This window comes from Sebastes umbrosus, chromosome 19 (assembly GCF_015220745.1).
Source record: "Sebastes umbrosus isolate fSebUmb1 chromosome 19, fSebUmb1.pri, whole genome shotgun sequence".
NCBI classification, from domain to species: Eukaryota; Metazoa; Chordata; class Actinopteri; order Perciformes; family Sebastidae; genus Sebastes; species Sebastes umbrosus.
Genome location: NC_051287.1, coordinates 7,194,647 through 7,219,880, shown reverse-complemented (window position 1 = coordinate 7,219,880; position 25,234 = coordinate 7,194,647). Strand labels below are relative to the sequence as shown.

General features: G+C 40.5%; 1 protein-coding gene across 5 annotated transcripts in view; it reads right to left on the bottom strand.

The window, feature by feature from the left end:
* The window catches only part of shroom3 (shroom family member 3), a 54,912-nt gene that overhangs the window by 20,800 nt on the left and 8,878 nt on the right, over window positions 1-25,234 (bottom strand). The window contains exons 1-3 of one of the 5 annotated variants that reach the window (XM_037752827.1): window positions 22,754-22,899; window positions 12,173-12,361; window positions 20-145 (exon numbers count right to left, since the gene is read on the bottom strand). In XM_037752827.1, the coding sequence (XP_037608755.1) occupies window positions 20-145; window positions 12,173-12,361; window positions 22,754-22,884 (446 nt within the window). In that variant the 5' untranslated portion in view covers window positions 22,885-22,899. Of the gene's footprint in view, window positions 1-19; window positions 146-3,731; window positions 4,473-10,765; window positions 10,826-12,172; window positions 12,362-22,753; window positions 22,900-25,234 lie in introns of those variants that run through there. The other 4 variants (XM_037752826.1, XM_037752831.1, XM_037752829.1 and 1 more) reach the window with 4 other exon arrangements.

Here is a 25,234-nt window from a genome sequence, read left to right as displayed (position 1 = left end):
CTGCAGATTGAACACTGACCTGTCGTGGTAGCTGTGGTGCCAGGCGCTGCTCATCGTTTCCATCCCGCCCTGATCCGGCTGCCGCTGACCTTCACCGAGCTTCGTCGAATGCCACGAGTGAGGACGAGACGCCGGCTCACTGCGTCTGTGGGGTTGAAATACAAAGAGAGAGTTTAGTGTACGTGCAGTATTTGACCTGTTTGACTCGACTCTTATTCATTTTCTTGCTGAGTTAGACGAACAGATTGATACCACTCTCATATCATGAGGACTGGAATCGGGGGGAAACAGCTAGCTTGGCTCTGTCCAAAGGTTACAAAATAAACCTTCCAGTTGCAAGGCAACCAGCGGACACTCCAGGAAGTTACTGGTCATAGTCAAAAATCCGTCAGGCACATAAATTGAAAAAAAAAACGGCAAATAGTCATTTTTACGCTTCAGTGGAAGATACAGTCACAAATCTTGTGATTACTAATTAAAGTAAAAAAATATTTCAACTTTTTAAAGTAAAGAAATATTTTAACTAATAAATATTAGTAAAGAAAAGAAAAGAAGTAAAGAAATATTTTTACAAATTAAAGTAAAGAAATATTTTAACTAATTAAAGTAAAGAAATATTTCAACTAATTAAAGTAAAGACATATTTTAACTAATTAAAGTAAAGACATATTTTAACTAATTAAAGTAAAGAAATATTTTAACTAATAAAGTAAAGCAATATTTTAACTAATTAAAGTAAAGAAATATTGTGACTAATTAAAGTAAATAAATATTTTAACTAATTAAAGTAAAGAAATATTTTAATCAATTAAAGTAAGAAAATATTTTAACTAATTAAAGTAAAGAAATATTTTAACTAATTAAAGTAAAGAAATATTTCAACTAATTAAGGTAAAGAAATATTTCAACTACTTAGAGTAAAGAAATATGCCATTCCATGTTATAAGATGAGGTGAAGGCAGTCAGTCATGTCAGGATACAAAGAGAGAAAACCAGACATATGTTCATCTTTCCAATTGACCATATTGTTCATACTTGAACCACAGCAGAATAATGCATCCACAGGCATTTGAATAGACAATGTTAGGATTTATTTAATCAGAGATTATTTATAAAGGTAAAAATCATATTTCCACTGTTGCACTTTGGCCAGCAGCTAAACTAACTGGCTGTTAACCAGCTACCGTATCTGACTTTAGGCAAGAAAGCTAATAAGTGTGTTTCCCAAAACTATTTCATAAAACAACAAACAGAAATTAAGTACATTTAATTTTTGAAAGACTTTTTGATTAACAGAAAGCATCCAACACTCACACCACAGTCATGGGTTCTGTTTTAAATCATGTTAGTCTCCTTTCACCCTGCACAGATCTTCATTCCCAGAACCATTAGAGGTCTCAAACTGCTGCAGGGAATCTACCGCTGAACGCAGTTTATTATCAGAGCTGGAACCAGAAAACGGATCATTTCGAGTTCAACATTAATAAATAATGTCCTGCTGTGTCCTCCCACAGTAACACAACACAACACAACACAACCACAGCTGCATGGCCTCATTCCACAGAGATCTGACTCACCTATCGCTGCCTTTCCCTTCCTTACAATTTAAAAAATGCCTAAATACTTTTAACTTCAGGCTCCTTCAGGGGAAATATTACAACCAGATATTAAAAACCAAAAATGAAAATGAAAAGTAAAACTGCCCTAAGACAAACACGTGCAACATAAAGTTTTATTTAGCCATATTTTGGTGAAAATATGTGTGGAACTGACGTATTGACCATCAAATGGTCACAAGAGAAGTGAATTATGCTGCAGACGTGGTTTAAAAAGTTTTTCACTGTACAAATCTACTGGAAGCAACAGGAATTCAAACTGACCTACGACCTCTGTTCATTGTCTGACCTCTTATTGTAATCAGTAGGGGGTCCGTTAGTGGACTACATTTTTTTTTGTAATTATTTCTTCATGGTGATGTAACTTCAGGGATAAAATGATGTGTTTTTGTTTGTAGTGATAATCTTTATGACATCACCAACATAATTTTTTAATGCGTCATCTAACCAGTTATGATAACAGAGACATCGGTTACAATAATCTTCCACTGATCCTCGTCATATTTGACATGTTCTGCTGCTGTGTATTTATCCACACAGATAAACAGGAAAAGATTTGTATCTGAGTAAGTAGGAGACAGAGACATGAAAGCCTGTATGTCTGTGAACCCCAGGATCCCTGGGTAATGACGGGACGTGACTGGAATACCTCAACGCGTTATCATCTCTGTAACACGTGTACGGATATTCACCCTCGCCACTAGCTCTCAGGGGGACTGGCTGGAGTACAGCATGGTATGATTTGGTTCGAGTTTCAAATCCAAGTCTAATTTTGAAACCTGGACCACACTAATGCACACATACATGTCTTGGCCCTGCATTCACAAGTCACCAAGGTTGTGTCCAAAACATAGATATCAAGTCCTAAATGTCACAAATGTCATGGCATCATTGGCTTTCTGTTTCAAAGTTTGTTAAAAAAGAACCAGAGGATCAGGTACAAATTTCAGGTTGTGCTATTAAAGTCCTGAATATTCAGTGTGCAAATTCAACCCTTTCTCCTACAAAATGACGTTCCCATACAACTAAACTGCATTCTAAATTACGTCACGTATCGAGGGAAACGTATTTTCTCGCAGATTACGCTCACTGTTTTAAACGCATGGTTAACGTTGTAAATTGAAACAAAACAAAACAAAAAACGCAGCAAAACTATTTGGCTAGGTTTAGTGAAAGTAACATCATGTTTTGGTTTAAGATTACTACCAAATTAACACAAAACATCATAAAAACGCAACAAAACTACTTTGTTAGGTTTAGTAAAATAAACATCATAGTTTGGTTTAGGATTACTACGAAATTGAAACAAAACACCGTAACAATGCAACAAAACTACTTCGTTAATTTCAGATTTCGAACATTTTTACTGCATCAATTTAGATATTTTCCAAAGTAAATGCCCCTAGAAGTGTATGATTCAACTTTTTCCCATGGGCTAGTTTTAAAAAAGTTAACAAACATCACATTAAATCTTAGTGTAGCTTCCTAGCCATAATAAAAACGCAACAAAACTACTTGGTTAGGTTGAGTAAAATAAACATCATGGTTTGGCTTAAAATTACTACGAAACTGAAACAAAACGACCACAAAAACACAACAAAACTACTTCGTTAAGTTTAGGCAACAAAACTACTTGGTTAGGTTTAGTAAAAAAACAACATGATTTGGCTTAAAATTACTACGAAATTTAAACAAAACACAAAACAAAACTACTTTGTTAGGTTTAGGCGACAAAACAACTTGGTTGGGTTTAGTAAAAAAAATCATAGTGAACGTTGAGTTTTAGTCAACCACCCCGATCTCCTCATTGTGGACTTCCACAGACTACTACTTTAGAAACGTATTTGTTATACGTCAAAAACAAACATAATCCGCGACAAAATAGGCTTCCCTTGAAACGTAATTCACGATACGGTTTCATTGTATAGGTACGTAAGACAGGGCCGGCAAATTAGAGTTGAGTCATGATGAAAAAATTGGGACTAAAGTGAGGCAACAACGATTACCACATTCGGTTTGATCAACACCGACGATTTTTGAGTAGCAGGAAGCACCTCACACTGTTTCCTTCTCCCGTGTTTCTGACTAATAAACTAAACGTAGGACCTGTTTTACCTGGAGGTGAACCTGAGGACTTTGGAGATGAGGCCGGTCGCCAAGCCATTGACGCTGGCCTCCGATGGCGCTCGACACAGTGCCCCGTCCGACCGGCCCAGCTCAGCCTTCTTCTGCTTCTTCCGGAGCTTCCTGCGGTAGAACGCCTCCAGCAGCTCCATGGCTTCAACTCAAAGTCCACTTTATTCTACTTTCTACTCTACTGCTTTCTTCTTAGCTGTACCTTCTTGTCTAAGTGTTTCCTCTTCTCTTAGAAAATCCCAGAAAGGTCCATTTCCACACCCTTTAACACTGGGCTGTTTGTTTGGTGTTTCCTTCTAGAAAGCTCCAAGAAAACCTAGAACTCTACTCAACAGTTCCCTTACATGCTCTCTTCTGTACAAGAGCACTTCCAAAAGTACTTGTCCTCTTAGAAATCTACTCATTCTCCTTCACCACTTGGACCTAAAGCCGTCTTCGTTGCAACCCAGACTGACGCAACCACCCTATTCCTGAGTTTCGACGTTCATTTACTCCATCAAAATTCAAAAAGACTTGCCACGACCGATCTCGTCTCTACCACCTTCTGATCTGTCCCTTTGCTCCAGTTCCAGTCTGGGACTGTCTGCTCAGATTGAGTCGCGTTGCGTTGGTCCCCGTCCCCGAGCTCGTTAAGCAAATGAAGCAATTAAGCGTCATTAGGCCGTATGATAAAAGCATGAAGTAAACATCCTTAGCCTGGCTTGGTCTGGATGGTAGCTGTTGATGTGGTGTGTGTGAGCGAGAGACACTGAGAAGAGAGAAAGAGAGAGAGAGAGGGGAGGAAGGAGAGAAAAGAGGGAGGTAAGGTACAAGATAGTGAGAAAGAAGGAGTAGCAAGAAAGGGTGGGAGGATGGAGGGAGATAAGGGCCGTTAGGGAGAAGATACTGAGGAATGAAGCAACTGGAAGACTGATGGAGAGATGGTAGAAAGAGAGGAAATGGTGAGGAAGGGGAGGATAAAAAAAAATGGCGAGAGACATGGAACTCCACAATATTGTCTTTCCTGTGCCATGAAATAAAAATAAAACAGAGGATAACCTGAGGAGGTGACGAGGACGCAATAACAAGAGCAGAACGGTGAGGAGGGAGGAAGAAGAGGGAGGATACATAAACATGGAGAGAGAGAGAGAGTTGTTGAAAACAGTGAGCTGATTTTGAAGCCGTGGGCAGAAAGATGTCTCATGATGCAGCATGTGCTTCTACAGTGAACAATGAACTGATTATTATTGATTGTTATATTATCACTGCCAGACGGATTGGAGTAAACCAGGGCAGACGCATTGACGAAAGTTAGGAATCACTGATCAGTATTCAAGTTACTTTACAAATGTAACTAATTACATTGTTGTTGTTACTTAAAAATAGATAATGATACATCCATTGTTCCCAGAGTTTGATGATCCCCTGACTTTTTTCTCTACCACCACCAGCAGGTTGACATTTTTGGTTCGGCAACTATTGTACAGATTGTCATGAAAGTTGCTCCAGATATCAATGTTGACCACATGATAAATCGAATCAGCTTTGGTGATCCCCTGACCAGTAGGAATGGTTGGGCTTAAAACTACTACGTTTGTTAAGTGAAACTGAACGTTGTGAACACAGGACACGAACGAACAGCTGATTGTAAAGTGAAACCGAAACTTGGCATGGGACACGAACAGTGGTCTCCTGGATGAAAGTCTTGTGTTTGTTGGACCCATCCACCTCTCTTTTGCTCTTCATACTACGTCACCTCACTCCTCGACCAGATGGGTTTACATTGTAGTGAATTGAAAGGCCGGTGCGGCTCATACAGGCACTAAAAAGGGTGCATTGTGCGTCGGCATCACACGCCGATGGGCGTGACAAACCGGCGGTAATTTACGCCCTGGGAATGAGAACGGATCGGTGGATGGATTGGTATCAAGCTTGTTAACGTACAGCTCATGAAAAATAGATTCCACTAAGAGACAACGCACTCAGTCCTCTAAATGTGTTACTTTAATGACAGAAAATGTTTCATAAATGTCATTTTTATTTTGTATCTGGATCAAAACACTGAAAAATTGGACTGAGAACAGAATCTGATTGGAGGTATGAGCCATGTAGAAAGTAGAAATTATAAGCTGATATACATTTTTATGGACCGTTAAGAAAAAGGAAATGTTTGTATTGACACAGTCTGGCTCAAACTGTCTTTACTGCCCTGTTTGTGTGTGTGTGTGTGTGTGTGTGTGAGTGTGTGTGTGTGTGTGTGTGTGTGTGTGCGTGTGTGTGTGTGTGTGTGTGTGTGTGCAGGGTGTGTCTCTCTGAACACAGACCTTATCTATTGCCGTGGGAAACTGTTCCTCCAGCCCAGAATAATAATCTCTTTGATCTGCTCGGAAACCAAAATTGGAGAGAGAGAGAGAGAGAGAGAGAGAGAGAGAGAGAGAGGTGGGCAAAAGTGGATACGGGGGACACACTTGAACTATTCTTTTGGGCATAATCTTTCTCTACCTCAGCCGTGGCTGGTTGGTTTGTGTGTACACACAGAGCTGACCATAACTGTGGTAAAAACCCCAATGGAGAGATGCATATTCTGAATGCGCTGTACCAGCCCAGTTGCACAGCAGTTTGTGACATAGTCACAAAATTTAATGCATTGATTCGTGTACAAAGACATTGGTCTATGGCCATTTTCAAAAGGGTCCCTTGACCTCTGACCTCAAGATATGTGAATGAAAATGGGTTCTATGGGTACCCACGAGTCTCCCCTTTACAGACATGCACACTTTATGATAATCATATGCGGTTCTGGGCAAAAAACATCAATTGCAAGCAGTATAAATGTGTTATTTTCACCTATTCTAAAAATGGTGTATTTGAATATTTCTGCATACTAGGGTCCCTAAACAGTCTTGAATTACATAGATTGGGTATCACTGTAAAGCTGAGACTCTTGTGAATCCAACAGGTCCAATTGTATTCATGCGTAATGATGTTAGTCCCCATAGTAGACATTTCAAAGAGATTTCATATAGTGACGTTTTTACTCAGATTTGATGGCGGTGTGTCTTTATACTAGGACAGTTTTCCTAAAATTAGATTTGAAAAAATCGCAATATATTGCCTTGCTTATATCGCAATATATCGTCACCACATTCTTTCCAATACACAGCCCTATGATGACCCTGTAGACTTGTAGCCTGCACTCTTATACCCACAGACAAATTGTCCTTTATTTGGTGAGACAGGTCAAGGGACATCATTCCAGAAAGGTTTCTCATACCAGAGGGTTTGCTAATTAGTGGCCATTGATAAAACTAGTGGAACAAGTTATACAGTGAAGTTGGTCTGACAACTGAGTGGTATTCAGATGAAGTCACTGTTGTTTAACCTGAGCAGATAAAATGTAGATATAAAGCCAGGTCAAGCTGCCAACTATCTGCACTTTGCTTGGGTGAGTATAAGATTCAAAGGCAGATAAAGGTGTGTTAGGTCAGGGCTCAGAATGGTATCGCCTGTCATGAGGCCGGGTAGATTCATGACAGTACAGTCTGATACTGCAGGGCTTAAAGCAAGACGAAGGCCAATCCCTGTGTCGCCTCACGTCGCCTTTGTCTTGGCCAAAAAACTGCACTCGAACCCACCGCAAAGACTACAGCCAACGGCCGACTACTGTATGCACGTCCTGCGCCTGCTTGAGAGGAAATAACCTTCCATACCAGCAGGTGGCGGTGGTCTGTATTCGTCATTCAAAAAGGGAAACCGGAAGACTGAGGACTGCGGATATACAAGCCGTTGTTATGATAAGTACATGAAACAAAGCGCCGTTTGCCGACCATTTTCACACCACTCTCACTCACCACTTAGATTCATTCCAGATGTCTGTCGTGAAAATATCTGTGTATTGGAAGGATGAGATGAGATGAAGATGAAAAATGAGAAGAGACCTTCTGTGTTTGCCGTCTTGACTTTACTCGTTGCCTTGCTTTCCTCACTTCCGTTTCTCTTCTCGTGCATTGATTCGTTTAAGCTGAACAGCCAATCAGAGTGATTTCTGTCAATGAATGGCTCTGCTGCCGATTCAACATGCTGAATCAGCCAAAAGAACACAGACACGGGCAGACTAGAGCCGATGGTGCGGGACACACCGCCAAAAACTAGGCCGACGGACGCTCACTGACGGCCCCAAACTGTCCTGTCCTGACTTGGTGTGTCTGGGCCTTTAGAGACAGATCAAAACATAATTTATTATGAATACTGGGCTGTCATAACAACACTAACCCAACTTTTGGCACATTTTACTGTGTACTGATAACTATGGAACACTGGAACATCCTAAAGGACTTCCTGAACCACATCAATAAACCCTGGAAACTCTTCAAGGACCCCTGAGACCATCATCAAATGACATCCAAAATATGCAGACACTCACTAGACTACATTAACCATGAACCACAGAGAATCTTGCTCACCGGTGTATGTTTATACTTTATACAGTAAATCAAAATCTATTCAACAGTTTAACCACAGATCTAAAGCAGAGCTCAAGGTATATTAAACTGCAGGTAACCATAGCAACAGTGCAACAGGTGAAACTAGCCTAACCATTGGGTTAATCTGACCACATTAAAGGTAAACAACAGCGTAGTCCCGCCCATCACCAGAACACAATACACAGGATCGGACACTAGTATGATTCACAAAGTTAATGACAGGTCTGTTAATACAGGGACTAACACTAGAGACTGCACTGTGTGTGTGTGCGTGTGTGTGTGTGTGTGTGTGAGGGAGTTTGTTTGTATTACGCGTGTGTTTTGTGCAATTACGTGATGTCGTTTTAGAAAAATGTGGTGATTCAACTAAAGAAACATCTGAAAAGGAAGGAGGAGAGGAGAGGACCGGAGGGGAGGGGAATGGAGGAAGAGAAACAGGAGGAAGAGGAAAGGAATAGAAGGGAAAAGAGAGACAGGAAAGGACAGGAACGAAGGAGAAGTGATGAGATGGAACAGGGATGACAGGAAGGAAAAAGAGGAGCAACGTAGGAAAGGAAAGAAGGAAAAGAGAGAAAGAAAAAAGGGACAAAAAAAGAAGAAAAGGAAAGGAAAGAAGGAGTCAGAGAAAGAGACCGTGTGTGTTTATAAGTCAGTTTGTCCGTCCTCTCCGTATTAACACCCAGCCTCATGGGGCTCTGATGGCCCACTTCCTGTTTTTGGACCAATAAGAGACAAGCATTGCCCCCCGCTCTACCCCCCTCCTCTCCTCCTCAGTGGTATCTGATAACCACCCAGAGCCCAGGGGATTGTGGAAGAATAGAGTCATTCTGCCTGTTTATGTGACTGTAGAGTACATTTTAATGACGCTGTTGTTACAATCACCTGCAACTACATGGTGTTGCTCAAAGACACTTCAGCAGAGAACTAACTTTAAACTGCTCAGTCACCCTTCCAAAATCAAAGTATTGTGTAATATACACACTTGCCAACCCTCCCCATTTTCCCGGGAGACTCCCGTTTTTCATCGCCCTCTCCCGGTTTCCTCCCGGAGTCACAATTCTCCCGTGTTTCTCTCCTTTTTTTTTTCCTTTTTGTTATCTTAGCCTGTTTCAGGAACTGAACAGTGTGTATAATCTCTACTGTTTCCACCCGGACGACAATAGAGCTACGCCAACTGTCGTTTCCCGGCGGAAGAGAGCAGTCTACGCTCGCGACACAGTGCAGTTTCAGCTCATGTTTAAGCTGCACTTGCCACAGCGTCCAGCACCCAAAGTTGGGCTTTACTAGAAAAGCGTGGCGCGGCGCAAACCATTGGAAATAACAGGTTTCAGAGCGCAGTGGTGGCTTTGTGTCGTTGTGTCTGAAAGGACCTTCAGTGAGTGAGAGATGGAGAGAGAAATGGAGAGTACTAAGAGAACGAAATACTCAAGCAGGAGCAAAAATAAATAAAAACAGATGAATATTAGTTTATGCCAGAGATTGAGACGTCAAGCTCACACCAGAGGGGCAACATATTCAGTTTTCTTTCCAGGGAGTTAAAGGTAAAATTAAAAGTGAACAGTGAACTTACTATTTTGTTATTTATCGCTCTTTTAAAGTCACCAGAATGCAGGAAACAAAGTCTCTGAAACTCAAATTTGGTTTTGAAATCCTCCCTTCTTTTAAGCTCTCAAGGGTTGGCAAGTATGTGGAGCTTTGAGTTTTTTCCAGGAGTATTGTTTTCAAACTTCAATGTTGTGAAATGTTACAAGGACTGACGAGTTTTGGAATTATAAAGTAAAGAGGCCAACTCTTTACTTACAGGCTTCAGGCTAATGATAACAGTGGGCAACTGGGAAACCAGAAAACTCAAACCAGAGTGAATGTCTGTAGTCACACTAGCACCCTCCCGAGGCCGCACAAACACACACACACACACACACGCACACACACACACACACACACACACACACACACACACACACACACACACACACACACACACACACACACACACACACACAGAGTACTTCTAGGACCTGACCTCCATATTAGGATGAAACTGGCTGTAGCAGAGTTTCAGTATTTATAGACTGTTTGTCTGTATGGACGGAGCTGATACACACAACACAGAGAGAGAGAGATGTACAGGCCTCATACGTTCACACTCAACAACATAACATGTGATTCACACTTAGTTCACCATCACAGAATCTTGTAACGTCCTATCACAGCGCTCTGTAAACTGAGTGGTTACAGCGTGTGCCACATAATAACAATGTCCAGCCTTTGTTGCATGTCATATCCTCCCATTTCTACACTGTCATCTGTCAAATAAAGGTGGAAATGCAAATAAATTAAAGGGACTCTGTGTAGGAATCACAAATTGCTTGTTAACAGTGACACCTGTGGCTGTTAAGTCAACGACAGTCAGCGTCCTGTTGCTCGCGCTCTCACTACCGACACACACAAGACTGACAGGCATCATGTCGATTAACGTTATCAACATAAGCCAGCTAAAACCACAATATCACTCTATATTTCACCTGCTTGGCAGTAATATTAGCTTACCAAACGAAGGTCCCTCCATGAATCGATGTTGATCCTAGTGTTAACTTTTCCTGCTTCAGCCTCCCGACCGTGGTCAGAAGACACAGGGGAGACACCGGAGTTTTGGCCGGAGTCGATAACGTCACTCGCTCCAGAGTTAACCCCCGTCGCTCCACTCAGCAGCAGGAAAACAAGACACGGGAAACCTCCGTTGGTCTTGAGGAGCTGCAGCATTTATTTCTGCACAAACTGCAACTTCCACTTCTCAGAGCTAAACTAACTCTCTTCTGCTCCGCTGCTCACACACACACACACACACACACACACACACTCTCTCTCTCTCTGCACTGCCTCTGCTATTCTCCCACAACACTAGTTTTCCCCACGACGTCAGTCACATTCCTGTTTTTTCAAGACAGGCGTTAGCGGACTCTATTTCTAACCGAACGTTAGCTATGATAAAGGCACTTGCAAGCCAAGCGTGCATGACGTCACATCTGTTGGATTTTCCCGGAGAAAACAGTCCGCATTTTTCACCTTAAAAGCAGTCTAACGGCTGAGAGAGGAAACCCGGAAACTTGTAGAAGGTCTCACTTTTTAGATTATGCTACAATGATTGAAAAATATTTACACGTGTAAAAAGTTACATACAGTCCCTTTAATGATATTTTAGTTTATTTAAATTATGTTCAGATGTACTCAACAGCAACAAAATCAGAAAAAAGGCAGGCAGCAAGTTCAATTAATGGTGCATAGAGTGTCCCCATATAAACTCAGCATCAGGTGTTTAACATAGAGCAAGTAATTGGTTTTAATGAAATGCATGAATTGGTCTAACAAACAGCTGGACTGAGCCCTAATGAAGGAAACAGGAGGCGGTTACCATAGCAACCTGAGCAGACTCAGTGTTACACTGTTTGTTTCCGTGTTGATCTGAGTTTGAACCTTGAGTCACAAACACACAACAGGACACTCTAATAAATCCTCACACACACACGCACACACACACAAAAAAGGAAGCACAGACAGGACATCCTATCACCGGGGGTGACGACCTTTTCAGCTGCCCCAGCAGTAAACATGTCACTTTTTTGACTTCGCTTCCTGTTTGACCCATCCAACACGGTTAGAAAAATAAAGAGAATTTATCGATACTGGAAGGAACTGTTATCATCTACCAGACAGGAAGTCCCAGTCAGCGACACTGAACTCTGAGGAGTTTTCTGTGGTCTGAACAGAGTCTTTCACATGCTCAAAGTCTTTATATACAGAGTATCTCTCCTACTAAAGCCCACCGCTTCAACTTGTGGAGAAATCTAAAGCTTGTCAGACCGACTTAGTTAAAGTTGTAAGAAATGATTGGATAACTGTTTGAGGGAGGGGTTTAGCAAAGCAGCCAATTGATGGAGGGTCTCAGCTCTCTCCTACCTGTTCTTGATGCGTAGTTGGACTGCTCCTGCTGAACATCGTCTGCTGTGGTGGGATAACGGTGGTGTTTGTTGTTGTGGTGGTGGTGGAGGTGGAGGAGGAGGAGGAGGAGAAGGAGGAGGAGGAGGAAGAGCAGGGAGGGAGGGAGGTGAAGTACCAAACTCCTTGATGTATCCTGGATCAAACTCCCTGAGGGAGAGAAGCAGAAAAGGATGAAAATAAATCTATATCCTTATGCATTTGTTGTTGTTGTTTCTTTCCCCACTGTACTGAACTGTGACTCCTAAACCGGGGTATGAGCCAAGTCGTGATTTCTGTGTACCGTTACACCCCTATAATTTAGTCATTTATCAAATAATGTTCACCACAGTAGCCTACGGAGCGTGATAAATTACGCTGCAGTTTAAAAGGTCAACCGTGGTATCAACAACAGTGAAGAGGTCAAAGTTCAGAGATCACAGGATCCTGGAAGTAGAAATACTCTTTTGAGCTCTTTTGTTATTCGAACAAAGAGAGAAGTCCATTACTCTCTATTTAAGTATGTGAGCCTGTGAATCACCTGTCTACACACACACACACGGATAAACACGTTAACTCAGTTAACCAAACATATCTGTACTTAAATCTGCAATAACTGTTTCTTTTAGGCCACTTGGGGGGGCAGCTGAAACAAGATGTGAACCACAACATTGACATATCGTCACCATTTAGGTTGATACATTGATCTTGTTAGCATCAACAACCAATCAGAGAGCTTGTGGCTAATGAGGGGTGAAGCAAGAAGTTCCTATTTTTAGAGCTCGTTGGATAAATTCAGGAATTTGAATCAATTCAGTTTAAAAATGTGAATACATCTTGGACATGAATTCAGAAGCTGTGGTGCAGTGATTTGGTCCTGACTGCAGCGATAAAGTAGTATAAGTACTAGTAGTTAGGGCTGCATAATTAATCGAATATTAATTGCAATCACGATTTTGACTTCCCACAATAAAATGAACATGATCGCCTTCGATATTTACGTTTAAAATGTACGTTCTGCTCATAGAAAACGCTGCAGCATATCAAATCAAGCGCTTCCTAAACGATCGAGATGTTTTGGCTTCACTTTAGGGTATAGATATTATCTATACAACCAATGTGTTTATGATTAAGTTGAGAACATAAAATTGTTTATCTAGCCTCTTAATGTTGCTAATTTTGCTCTCAAAGTGCACCAGATTGAAGCATTTAACTTTAAAATGTCGCTAACAAAAGGGTATGGTGAATATTCCTGTATATTTTCATATTGGAATATATATAGGAGAAAAAAAAATATTGCAATATAATTTTTTTCCAACATCGTGCAACCCTAAATGTACATTAGCAGGAATGTAGCATGGAAGTGAAAACAGTGCTCTCTTTATTCAAATGTGTAAGTGCAATAAAAAATATGTTGTCGCTAAAATCAAAGAATAATCATGATAAATAATCGTGATTATCATTTTGGCCATAATCGTGCAGCCATATTAATAGTAGTAGTGCAGTAGTAATATCCATCTCTCAGCGCTGTTTCCTCCCTCCACCCAGCAGAGACATTTGAATCAATAATCCTTTCAAACAGAGGTATGAATACAGAGGACAACACACAACTTATCAAAACACACACAGAGAGAGAGCAACACACCCAGACTTATATTATTAACTGAGCACATTCCACTGATGAGTATTCAGAATGGACTTCCCCACACACACAGGTGCACAGATAAAGGCCCATTACAGGGAAACCTGTCGAGCTGGTCAGAGGAATGCGTGGCAGCTACAACACCCTGAAGTCACCTCAACAGGAGGAACACATTCCACTTACCCATCTCATTACACACACACACACACGCACATGCACACGCACTATCACACACACACACACACACACAATGCTCTCTCTCTATCTTTTGCCTGTCGTGCTGTTTGCCTATATATATGCATATCTATATATAAATATGTATATATATATATACTCTGAGCTGACTTGACTATAACTTGCCCCAAACTGCATGTGATTATCATAAAGTGGGCATGTCTGTAAAGGGGAGACTCGTGGGTACCCATAGAACCCATTTTCATTCTCATATCTTGAGGTCAGAGGTCAAGGGACCCTTTTGAAAAATGCCATTTTTTCCTCGCCACAATTTAGTAATTCATTAGGTTTGGAGCTTTATTTAGCCTCCTTCACAACAAGCTAGTTTGGCATGGTTACCGATGGTTACCAATGGTTACCAATGGTACCAATGGAGTCCTTAGGTTTTCTAGTTTCACATGATGCCAGTGTCTTCACTCTAGCTTTAAAACTGAACCCGCTACAAACTAAAAATTGCAAGTTGCGTTAATGCATTATCATGTTATTATCGCGTTAACTTTGACAACCCTAATTGGGCAACTGTTGCTTTTACTGAAATCACTGCAACGCAGAAAAGAGAGAAGGCGTCGGAGGAGATGGTGTGTACCACCATTGAACCAACTGAGGCAGAAGGAGGGTGAATTTTCTGTGCTTGTCGTAGGATGAAATGCGATGCTACCAAGCTGATCAATCAAAGTTGTTGCGGTCTGCGTTGTCACACCATGTAGTTGTCGTAGGGTACGCATCTACGCTGTAGATTCAACGCAGAAGTATAAACCAGCCTTAACCCCACAAACAAACCAAATTCAAATTCTGCTGACTGACAGTGAGTCAAGCTGCACTTTAATGAACCTTATGTGTGTTTTTATCTTCTCTGGTGTCACAAAGAGTCAAGACTGCAATCAGGAGCTCGTAAATAAAGGCGAACGGGTAAAAACAGGTATCTTGTGCTGCAATATTATGGGGAGATAGATAGATAAATAGTTACAGAGACCCACCTTTTCAAGTGGTCTCGGTCTGGTTGTTTAGTCCACACCAGAGTTTGACTTCAAAAGATATATTTTGAGATCACTTCCATTTACACCTACAGTACAGTTATTCCCTGGAGGCTGCAGAATGGTCTAGTACCGGTAACGTTAGGGTTGACAGATGAGTCCCGACAAAGTCATTGTGTGAACATGTCTGTGTCCCCACAACGTTGTCGACACACACACACACACAGACACGCACATAGGGCAGTTGCCTGGGAGACGGGTTTTGTGGCGGTTCATCCCTGTAATGACTTCTTCCTCTTCTTTTTTTCAGCAGAGAAACTCAAACATTCATTAAGCTCGATTACGTCAACCGACAACAAAAGAGCACAAAGACAGAGAGTCACTGGAGATGAATAGAAGAAGACAAAGAGAGAGAGAGAGAGAGAGAGAGAGAGAGAGAGAGAGACGGAGGGGGACACCTACAGACAACTACACTTCTGTGATTAAAACTTCCAGTGTTCTAATTCCTCTTGGCCTCCGTTTGTCTCTGAGTACATTTCCAATTTCAACCCTCCTGTTTTTATTTACATTTTTTATTTGTTCATTAAGAAACTTGAATGAAAAAAGATTAATAAAAAACCAACAACATGAACTCCACCAGTTACAACCCAGTCTCACTCCCAACTCGTCAAATACAGCCATTTGGTCAGCGCCCCTGGGCATCGGAAACCGACGCACGGAGGCACCCTTTAGCGACAGTATGTGACGATCCAGGCTTTCAACTAACTCCAATGTTAACCCAACCCGTGGTGTTATTCAACGGTCGGAGAAAGTGCAAACAAGCACAAGACTGTCAACCAGTCTGTCAACCGTATGAAACTAAAAGTAATTAAGAGTTATTTTGTCACATTAGTCTTTAGTCACGTAACTCGTCGGTATCGTCTGTCCCGTTAGTCACGTGAGTTGTTAGTCACATGAGTCGTTGGTATCGTGAGTTGTTAGTATCGTCTGTCCCATTACTCACGTGAGTCGTTAGTCACGTGAGTTGTTAGTATCGTGAGTCCTGTGAGTCCCGTGAGTCGCTAGTCAGTGAAGTTAACGTCAATGATGCTCGTTTCCTAACCCTACCTAAGTGGTTGTGTTGCCTAAACCTAACTTCCTGTGAAAACGGAAGTTTTATTTTGAAAGGACACTATGCATGTAACAAGCGTATATTGACACGTCATTCCTGGTCCGTCCAAAAGTAACGCAAGAGGGGCACCCCGTGCGTCGGTCTCCGATGCCGAGGGGCACTGACCAAGCGGCGGCATTTGACGAGATGTAAGTGAGTATGTGTTGAAAGTTAATCATTAGTGCAACCATTAAAGTTACTGGAGCAACTGCTGGTGATGGAAATAGCAGAGTGAGCTTCAGCCCTCACATCATCAACATCATAGCCAAATCTAAGGACGTTAACAGTCATAGCACCTTGACAACAGCTGGAACAAATACTTCTGCTATCGCAGAGATCACTGTTATTGTAACCAACAGCCATAATATCATACACACTGTGACACGCTGCCGATTACTGTGCTGCTGCTACGCTGCGTGACCTCCCAACACTCCTCATAACATTTTGACTTCATGACTCATCTCCTGCTCTCGCCTCCGTTCAACTCTTTAACTCTCTCGGTTCCCTGCAGATACAATGTTCTTATTCCTATTTGAAAAGTCAATTTAACAATAATGTCAGTTGAAAAGTAGAATTTAGAAGAACATGACTGAAGTTGAACGCCGAGTGCGAGCCCTTTCATTCATTTGAATTGAGCTGTTCCGGCAGCGTAACGGAGAGCCAACACAGGCCCAGCAAAACAACGCAGGGTCGGCCAGCGCAAAAAGTTTAACCTGGCTCAACCTCTGCATTTTGTTGCGACTAAAAATAGTTGCCTCTGTGATAATTATCTAGAGTTGCACAATCCTGTGTGAGCTTATTATAAACTGTTGTACAGTGGCCTATGATGAACCCTTTAAAGGCATTCGTTTGTTACTCAACTAGACTCACCCTGTGTTACCTTGACTTCTTGAAGAGAACTTCTCACATGCTTCCACAGTCAACGGAGTAGTTTAATTCAATTAACTAAATTTGAATGAGCTGATTCAGTGTGTTATTGTATTGAGTTAGTCTTGTTTTTATTAAATCAAATTTCTTTAATGATTATAACTCGTCAGTTTCGTCAACATAAATAAAGTGATGACAGATTGGCCAAGTGAAGGCAGATGTTTGTAAGGACTTAATTAATTTACTGTAATAGTGTTTTAGCTGGAATAGATTTTCTGTTATTGTTGTTAAATAAATATAATTTATGGTTCTGATAGATTGATGTCATACTTCCCATTAACACTCCCTTTTTGTGCGGCAAGTGGGAGAGCAAACAGTTTTTTGAACGCTGTGAAAATTTTGTTTTTGAAAGGCTAAACACCAACAAATATGGAGTGAAGCTGAATATTTCGTTAGATAAAAAACATGTCGTGAATTTTGGAAATGATTCCATCTATCTTTATTGGTAAACTGCCAAATTACACCAAAATGTATCGAAAATTACTTTATTATAAACATCATTTAATAATTATATACTAAAATAGCATATAATGGTTAAAATAGGGCCCTTAGGCTTGAGAAGCGGCTGTGCGCTGCTCTTCATTGGAGATGGAAAACTAATAGAAGACATTTCTGATCAGGCACAAATCTCACCATTGTGTGACTTATTGTCTACACAAATGTAACCTGGTAGCTAATGTAATGATTCAGGGAATTTTTTAAAAGAAATTTCAAAGAAGTTACTTTCTAATTATTATCTATTTACCAGCAGACATGGATATAAAGCATATCAATTAACTTTGTATTCTTTTCCTGGAAATGTATTAATTAAATTACCAGCTATTGGGAAATAGCGGAACGTAATTATTAAATAATGTTTATAAATAAAATATTGGGGTAATTTGGCAGTAATTCCAAAGAAATTTCTTGCTTGCTAATTATCACCTTATTACCATGAAATTTGCAGACCTGTAAAATGAAGTGTTACCCATAAAGATAGATAGATAGAATCACCCATTTTTTGTGTGATTGTACCACTGTTTTGTGTCCACAAACTCAAAAAATATATATACTTAATTAAAGGATCATGCTGTACATTCCGGAAAAAAAATATTTTACTATCCTGTGGAGTGATTATTCTCGGTGGTTTTAGCCAAATCTTTGCCAGGACACATGGACGGCTTTACATTCTGTCTGAGTCACACAAACAAAACAAAGCAAAGCATATGCAAATACTAAGACCAGTGTACAACAAGAGAAGACAGCCGCCAAACCTGCTCGACAAAATACTGACTGACGAGAACACTGACAGGACAAACACAACCAGTCTGAAATATATATACTGTAACTACATTATGGTGGTGGTATCATTAATATGGACGAGACAACTCTCACCAGATACTGCCTTCCATTCAATTATGACTGAGGATTTCTAGTAGTGTAATCAACCACAGCTTCTGAATCCTGATGTTTGTTTACATGTGAAGCAGATGCTACAGATGCTACATTGGCATATCAGTCTGTGGTCGGTCCACCACTTTGGTCCAGACTGAAATATCTCAACAACTACTGGATGGACAATCATCAGGTCAAATGTTGCCTGGCACTGCCTGGTGTGAATTCAGCGTCAGAGAGGATGCTGCCGCCTACTAGCTAGTGATATAGTGCTTTTTAGTTATAGTTATTAATTTTATTATTAATCATTGTTCCAAATTGATAGTTTAGTATACTATTCTAAGAGACTAATTGGCTGTCATGTTCTCTTTGTTAGGACGGTTGGTGCCCCACAAGTTTACTGAATGTAAATTAAGTCATATAATTACACATTTTTTTAGATAACCATTTTAATGCGTTTTGAGCTACTGCACCAACATAATTTTGGCGCCCCGTTATATTAATATAAATTGATTTTATTGATATAATGATAATATTTGCCAATAAATAGACCTGCTCATACCTGCGTCCCTGACAGTCCCTTAGATCTCAAGGAAGAACAGACATACACTGTATGAATACGTTCTGTAATGAATGGGACCCAACAGTGAGTCTCTGCTCTGACATACAATACAGAAAAGCACTAAAAATGATGCTTTCCCTCTGAGCAGCAGGTGCCTCCTCTCTGTTTCCTTCTTGTGCCTCCAGGAAAACAAAGAGTCTTCATGTGTAACGTAACACCAGTGAGTGAAGTGCAGACTGCTGCTTACTGGGGATTAGAGGACAAAACAGTGGAAAAGCAGCTGCAAGATGCAAGGCCAGGAGTAATATAGGCAACAAAGTTGGCCCACACACACTCAACACAAACACACCCAGGTGAGCACAGGTGAGTGGTGATAATCTTACCTCACTCATGAGGACAACCAGTGTCAGGTACCAATTAAAAGAAGGCACCAAAAAAACATGACACGCTCGCTACACACATGCTACCCCGGGAACACACACACACACACGAAGGAAGTTCATTAAGTCGGGCTTCCTCTGCTCACTACCTTCAAAGCTGCTCTCAGTTGGATCAGTTTGTAGGACTGGGACGATACACCTATCTCCCAATTCAATACTATCACGATACTCGGGTGCTGATTCGATATGCATTGCAATTCTACAACTATTGCTTTTTGATATTACGATTTATTGTGATTTTTATCAAATTTTTAAACTCTAAACCATGGGAAAAAGTTGAATCATACACTTCTAGGGACTTTTACTTTGGAAAATATCTAAATTAATACAGTAAGAATGTTTGATTTCAGCATGTATGTAGTCAGAGATGTCCTGAAGTCAAATATATCAGTCATTGTCATGCATTATTTCAAGAAATTCCCCTCACAATTTAGTGGTATTTTCCACTAAATCTTATTTCCATATATGTATTTTGTATATTTACACCTTATTTTGAAAACCGGACGTAGTCATACTTCCTTAAAATGTGATAGTGCAGTTCGTATCCACGTGGATCCTCCGCCGTTTTCTACTTTCTCGTTTCGGCTCACTGCGGTTTGTTTTGGTTGACGGCTAGGGAACCGATATGACGTCACATTATTCAGACTACAACAATAAAAGCGGTAACTTCCCTTTACCTCCACATAGACTCAAATGAAGCAAATGTATTGATTCTGGCATTAAAAAATCAATTTTCAAAATCGTAAAAAAAATCAATCAAATTTTTCCCACCCGTATCAGTTTGTGTCACATCCATCTGCGAGCACGACAAACAAATTTGTTTTAAAGGAATAGCTCAACATTTTGGGCCGTACACACCAATATCAATCTCATGTCATGTGTGTTAAATACAGAGTAAGAGTCAACATGTGGTTAGCCTAGCTCAGCATAAAGACTGGAAGCGGGGGGAAACAGCTAGCCTGGCTCAGTCAGAAGTTCAAACATACACCTATAAACACCTCTAAATCAATCCCATATAACAAATGCATTAAAAACACATCAGTGAAACTATGCAAACACACCCACACACACAGATTTCCACACACTTACAGCTCTGACCGGCAGCTCCTCAGAAAACACTCTGGTTTGTTTTCGTCTTGTTGTGAGGACACTAATGGCATGGTTCTCTCTCTCTCTCTGATTGTCTAGTTGTGTTTGTCTGTCTCTCTCTCTCTCTCTGTTTGATTATTACTCTGTTCTCAGCCAATCAGGGCCCGCCTGAACGCGCCAATCAGAGGGAGCGCAGCAGGTACGGAGGAGAGAGAGAGAGAGGGGTGTGGTGTCCGACAGGTGTGCTTGGTTTCGACATCCCACACACCTTTTGTTATAACTGACACAGAGGATGGAGGACACACATATATATAACCAACTATACAACCAGCTCTCTCACACACAGTGCATTCAAACACCTGCCAAAGTCACACACACACTTTTATAACACCTGCTGAACAGAGCACTCTCACAGACTCTTTTTGAGGCAATAACCATCAGTTCAGTTCAATAAATCTTTATTGCCCCAGAGAGGCGGGCGCTGGAGTGTGAAGAGGAAGTGATGAAAGGCACGAAATAAGAAGCCCTTTAAAGGCGGAGATCGACTCATCAAACAGCTATGCAGCTCAAAAGTGGAAACTTCCACCTTCCAACGACTCCAAAGCTGTCTGATTGACTTATTGTGTCTTGTTTATAGTGTTGCGAAGTTGGAGGAGTTATTTAGAGTGAAGTGAAGTTGACTTTATATTCTCACAGACAATGTTAGGTGACTGACAGTGGAAGCACTTCAAGGCTTGGAAGGACATGAAACTCTCCTGCTTAAATCATCAGAACAAAAGATGAACAACTGTGTTCGAAAATATGTTTCTTTGATAAACACAAATTTCTTTAACGCATTACGCATTACTGGTATCATATGAAAATAGAAAACCTAATGAATCCATTGTCAGTGCGGTCTGTTGTACATCGATTCTGGAGGTCCATGACATGAAAAAGTTTCTAACTTTTTCTAACTTCAATTTATGTCCATCGCTCACTTTATGCTCTTGTGTGAAGTAGCCAAGCAAAAAGTTTAATAAATAAATAAGTAAGTAAATAGTTATAATGGTATGCATATTTAGAATATTTTTATTGTTCAACACAGTCCATTTCAGTAGAGACATTAAATACGACAATAGAATAGAAATAATCTTGTTTTACTGTTGTACGGCACTTTGTAGGTGGACGTTTTACTGGCCTCCGGTAGTCGCTTTCAGTCCAAAATGGCGGAAGCATAGCTCTGACATTGCAATGGAATGAACAATAGACTTTCACTTCTTTGCTATAAATGTTCTTTGCGGATAGTCAGACCCTGGGCGAAGCTGACCGATGCTACGCTATGATTGGTCAGTCTGCGTTTGAGAGGCGGGACTTAGCGAAGGGTCAATTGCCAGTAAAAGCATCCAATCAAAGAGCTTAAAATGAGGTTGCCTGTTATCTGTGATGATTGCTGTTATTGTAGAAACCTGATTAAACAATCTTTCAGTTTAAATCAGTTCACTTTCAGATTCTGAATCAGTTTGGGATGAATTCAGTGACTTCAGCGTCATGTTTTGTTCCCCACTGCAACAACAAAGTGTCCTGAATATACCACCTCCCTGACTCACCCCTCTGACTGGCTTCTCCTCCTTAGAAGCTGAGGCTCATGGGTATTGCAGTTTTTGACAACATACCATACTGACAGAGAAAACGCGATTTCTCAGAAATAAATCAAACTGATAGTTGTTACATAAACCTCATGGTTATGATTAATTTATTCAGAAGACTTCTCAGTTTCTATGTTGAGGAATATTTAGGAGATTATCAAAGGAAAACAAAAAGAAAAGCAGCAATTTTATCGTATTCATTTCCTGTCCCTGCTACTGTACCTTGACTACTTCTGCTTGTTAGAGACGTCTGGTGTGTGCTACAGCCGCCAGTTGACACACATATTGTGTGTAAAAACTGCTTTTTCTGCTCAAATTAAGCTTGTATTTGTCTGCTTGGATTTGAAAACTCAGCAAGACGCTATAGTCTAAAGGTGAACGGGGCTCAGGTATGCAGAGTTTGACCTGCTGCACAGTCCACTGCACATGGCCACAACATGCAAATCAAGGTCCACCTCCGAGTCTGCCTCAGTACAAGCCCAGTAGAACAGAATAGAATACACATATTCAATAATTAAACTACCATCAACTTTTATAAAAACAGACCTGAGAGCAGTCGACTTATCGTGGTTCCCCATCAGGAAGCCGATCAGATCGACACGCACCGCTGCTCTCTGCTCGTCCGGAGGAGAAATTCTCACGCCTTCCCTCATCGCCACACCTTCCCAGAATGCCATGTGTGCTTCTACACCTGTCTTGCGGTGTGTGTGTGTGTGTGTGTGTTTGTGTCTGAAGTCTAAAGTCCTGTATTGTGTCATGCCTCTCATGCGTCTTCCAGTAAATAAAAGCTGCAGTAGCAACAGCAGCCTTGCAAAGCAGTCACACCCCAAACCCAAATACATACCTGGCTTTGTACCTGGCTTAGCATCAACCTGAATATTAAAAGAGATGCTACGTGCAGACAAGCTTGAGAAATGGAGCAAATGCATCCCCATTATTCAATGAGGGGGAGCAAAGTTACAGTGTTGCTACCCCACTTTTTGTATTTTTAAAAATAAACTTATTATCATACAGTCCCCGCAATTATATATTATATTTAAGCCGTCTATATCAATGATCATGTTACTATTTTCAGCAACTGACAAAAACAAGACAAATAAATAAAAAATAAATGCAAAAATAAACGAATAAATGCAAAATTAATAAAAAAATAAATACATAAATAATTAAAATAATGGGATTAATACAAAGATAAATAAATAAAGAAGCAAATTAAAACAGAAATATCAATTTATGTCACACTGACATATGTCATTAATCAGTTAATGGCTACAATTATATTTAATTTTGCTGCATTTAATGACATATTTATTAATTTATCGTATCACTTATTTGAGTAATTTATTTATTTATTCATTTATTTTTTATTTTGCAGGTTCCGTCCTCCATAGTACATGTCATGCCGTGAACTTTGTAAAACAAAGCTTACTTCAGGTAAAGCTGTCACCGGTATGTCTCCCTTGGGTGCCAGGATCAAATATCAACAAACACGTTCAAATAAATCTTTATGAGAACGAATGGCAGCGACTGGATCTGAAGATTTCGGATTACAATCATGCACTGTGTGATTTTATCCGCCGTTTGTCACCGGCACCAACTGGAACGGACTCGGTCCAACTTGGTCCGATCAGCGTCACGCCCAAATCTCATTCATAATCAGCTGAACATATGTCATAATGTGTGTGACAAGGAACGAGCTAGTTAACTTTGCTAGCTTAGTTGAGGTTAACTGAGCAGATGGAGCTGTAGTTCAGTGTTTTAGAATACAAGATAAGTCACTAACAGTCTCACAGCTACTAGATAAAGACAAAGAACGTTAGTGGATTGACCAGATATACAACATGCTGCTCTTTGTTTACAGCCTCACTGGCGTGTGAAGAAAGACGTGGATTTTTATTGAGTACATTGAATACTAAGAGTTCACTTTCACTCTCTAATTAACTACATACTGCATGTAATAATCAGTAATGGCAGGGCTGGTAATGAATGATAGATAATAGAAGTGAACAGTGTTTGCCTGCCTGTTCGGGTGTGTTTATTCCAGACAACCAGCTCTGATTTGGACTATGAACCAGGATGTACAACAGAATCTTGACCAGTTACAGATTACACTGGCTGACTGGAAAGAAGGAACGAAGGAAGAAAGGAACTTCTTAAACTGTCATTCATATTAGTCATCCATACGGGCTCTTTGTACAAAGATACAGTTCTTATTCAACATTAGCATAAAGGTGCTTGAAGCCTAACAAAAGTTGATTGCAATTCTAGTGTTTGAGTATTCCTACTTGATTAACAAATATAATGATTATACTTTTGATATTAATTTGAGTGATCTATAGAGTACAAATATCATATGCTGGTTTAAAAAATTTGCTGTAATTGTCTGTCATTGTTTATGACATTTTATAAAATGGTTAACTCAAATCAATCATCACCTTTAAGGTTATGGAGAAGTGGATTGAGCAGATTGACCATCTCCAGAAACAAAATCCACCTGTTGAACGACATGCAGCGCAACAGAGGTTCCACTATGTTTCCCAGTAGAAATACACCAACAACTGATGCCGGTCTTGACACCAGAGAGATTATGGCCTTAAGTGGATTGGCAACCCAAACTCGGGGACCAGATAAAGTGGAGCAACATCCTCGCCACGTCAAGCAACACACCTCCACCAAACAAAAAAAGGCAAGTCTAGTACAAGCAGTTATCAAAGTCATCCTATTGACGCTGGACAGTTCCTCAGAGGTTGCACAATAAATGACAACATACAATAATGTAAATATAGAGCAAAATAATGAAATCAATATAACGCTAGTCTGTGATGAAAAACAAAATATATACAGTATAGCTGCTAGTGCACGTTCCATAGCAACCGCCTCGGTATGTGCAGGCAACCAGCCAGGGAGGGCCTATTCTATTGTGAGCATTATTATTTATTTATTCATAAACTAGAATTACCGCCTCACAATTGTGTGCCTCCGCCAACCAGTCAAGTTACAGTTTACATCCATGTCTGTCCAAAGTTT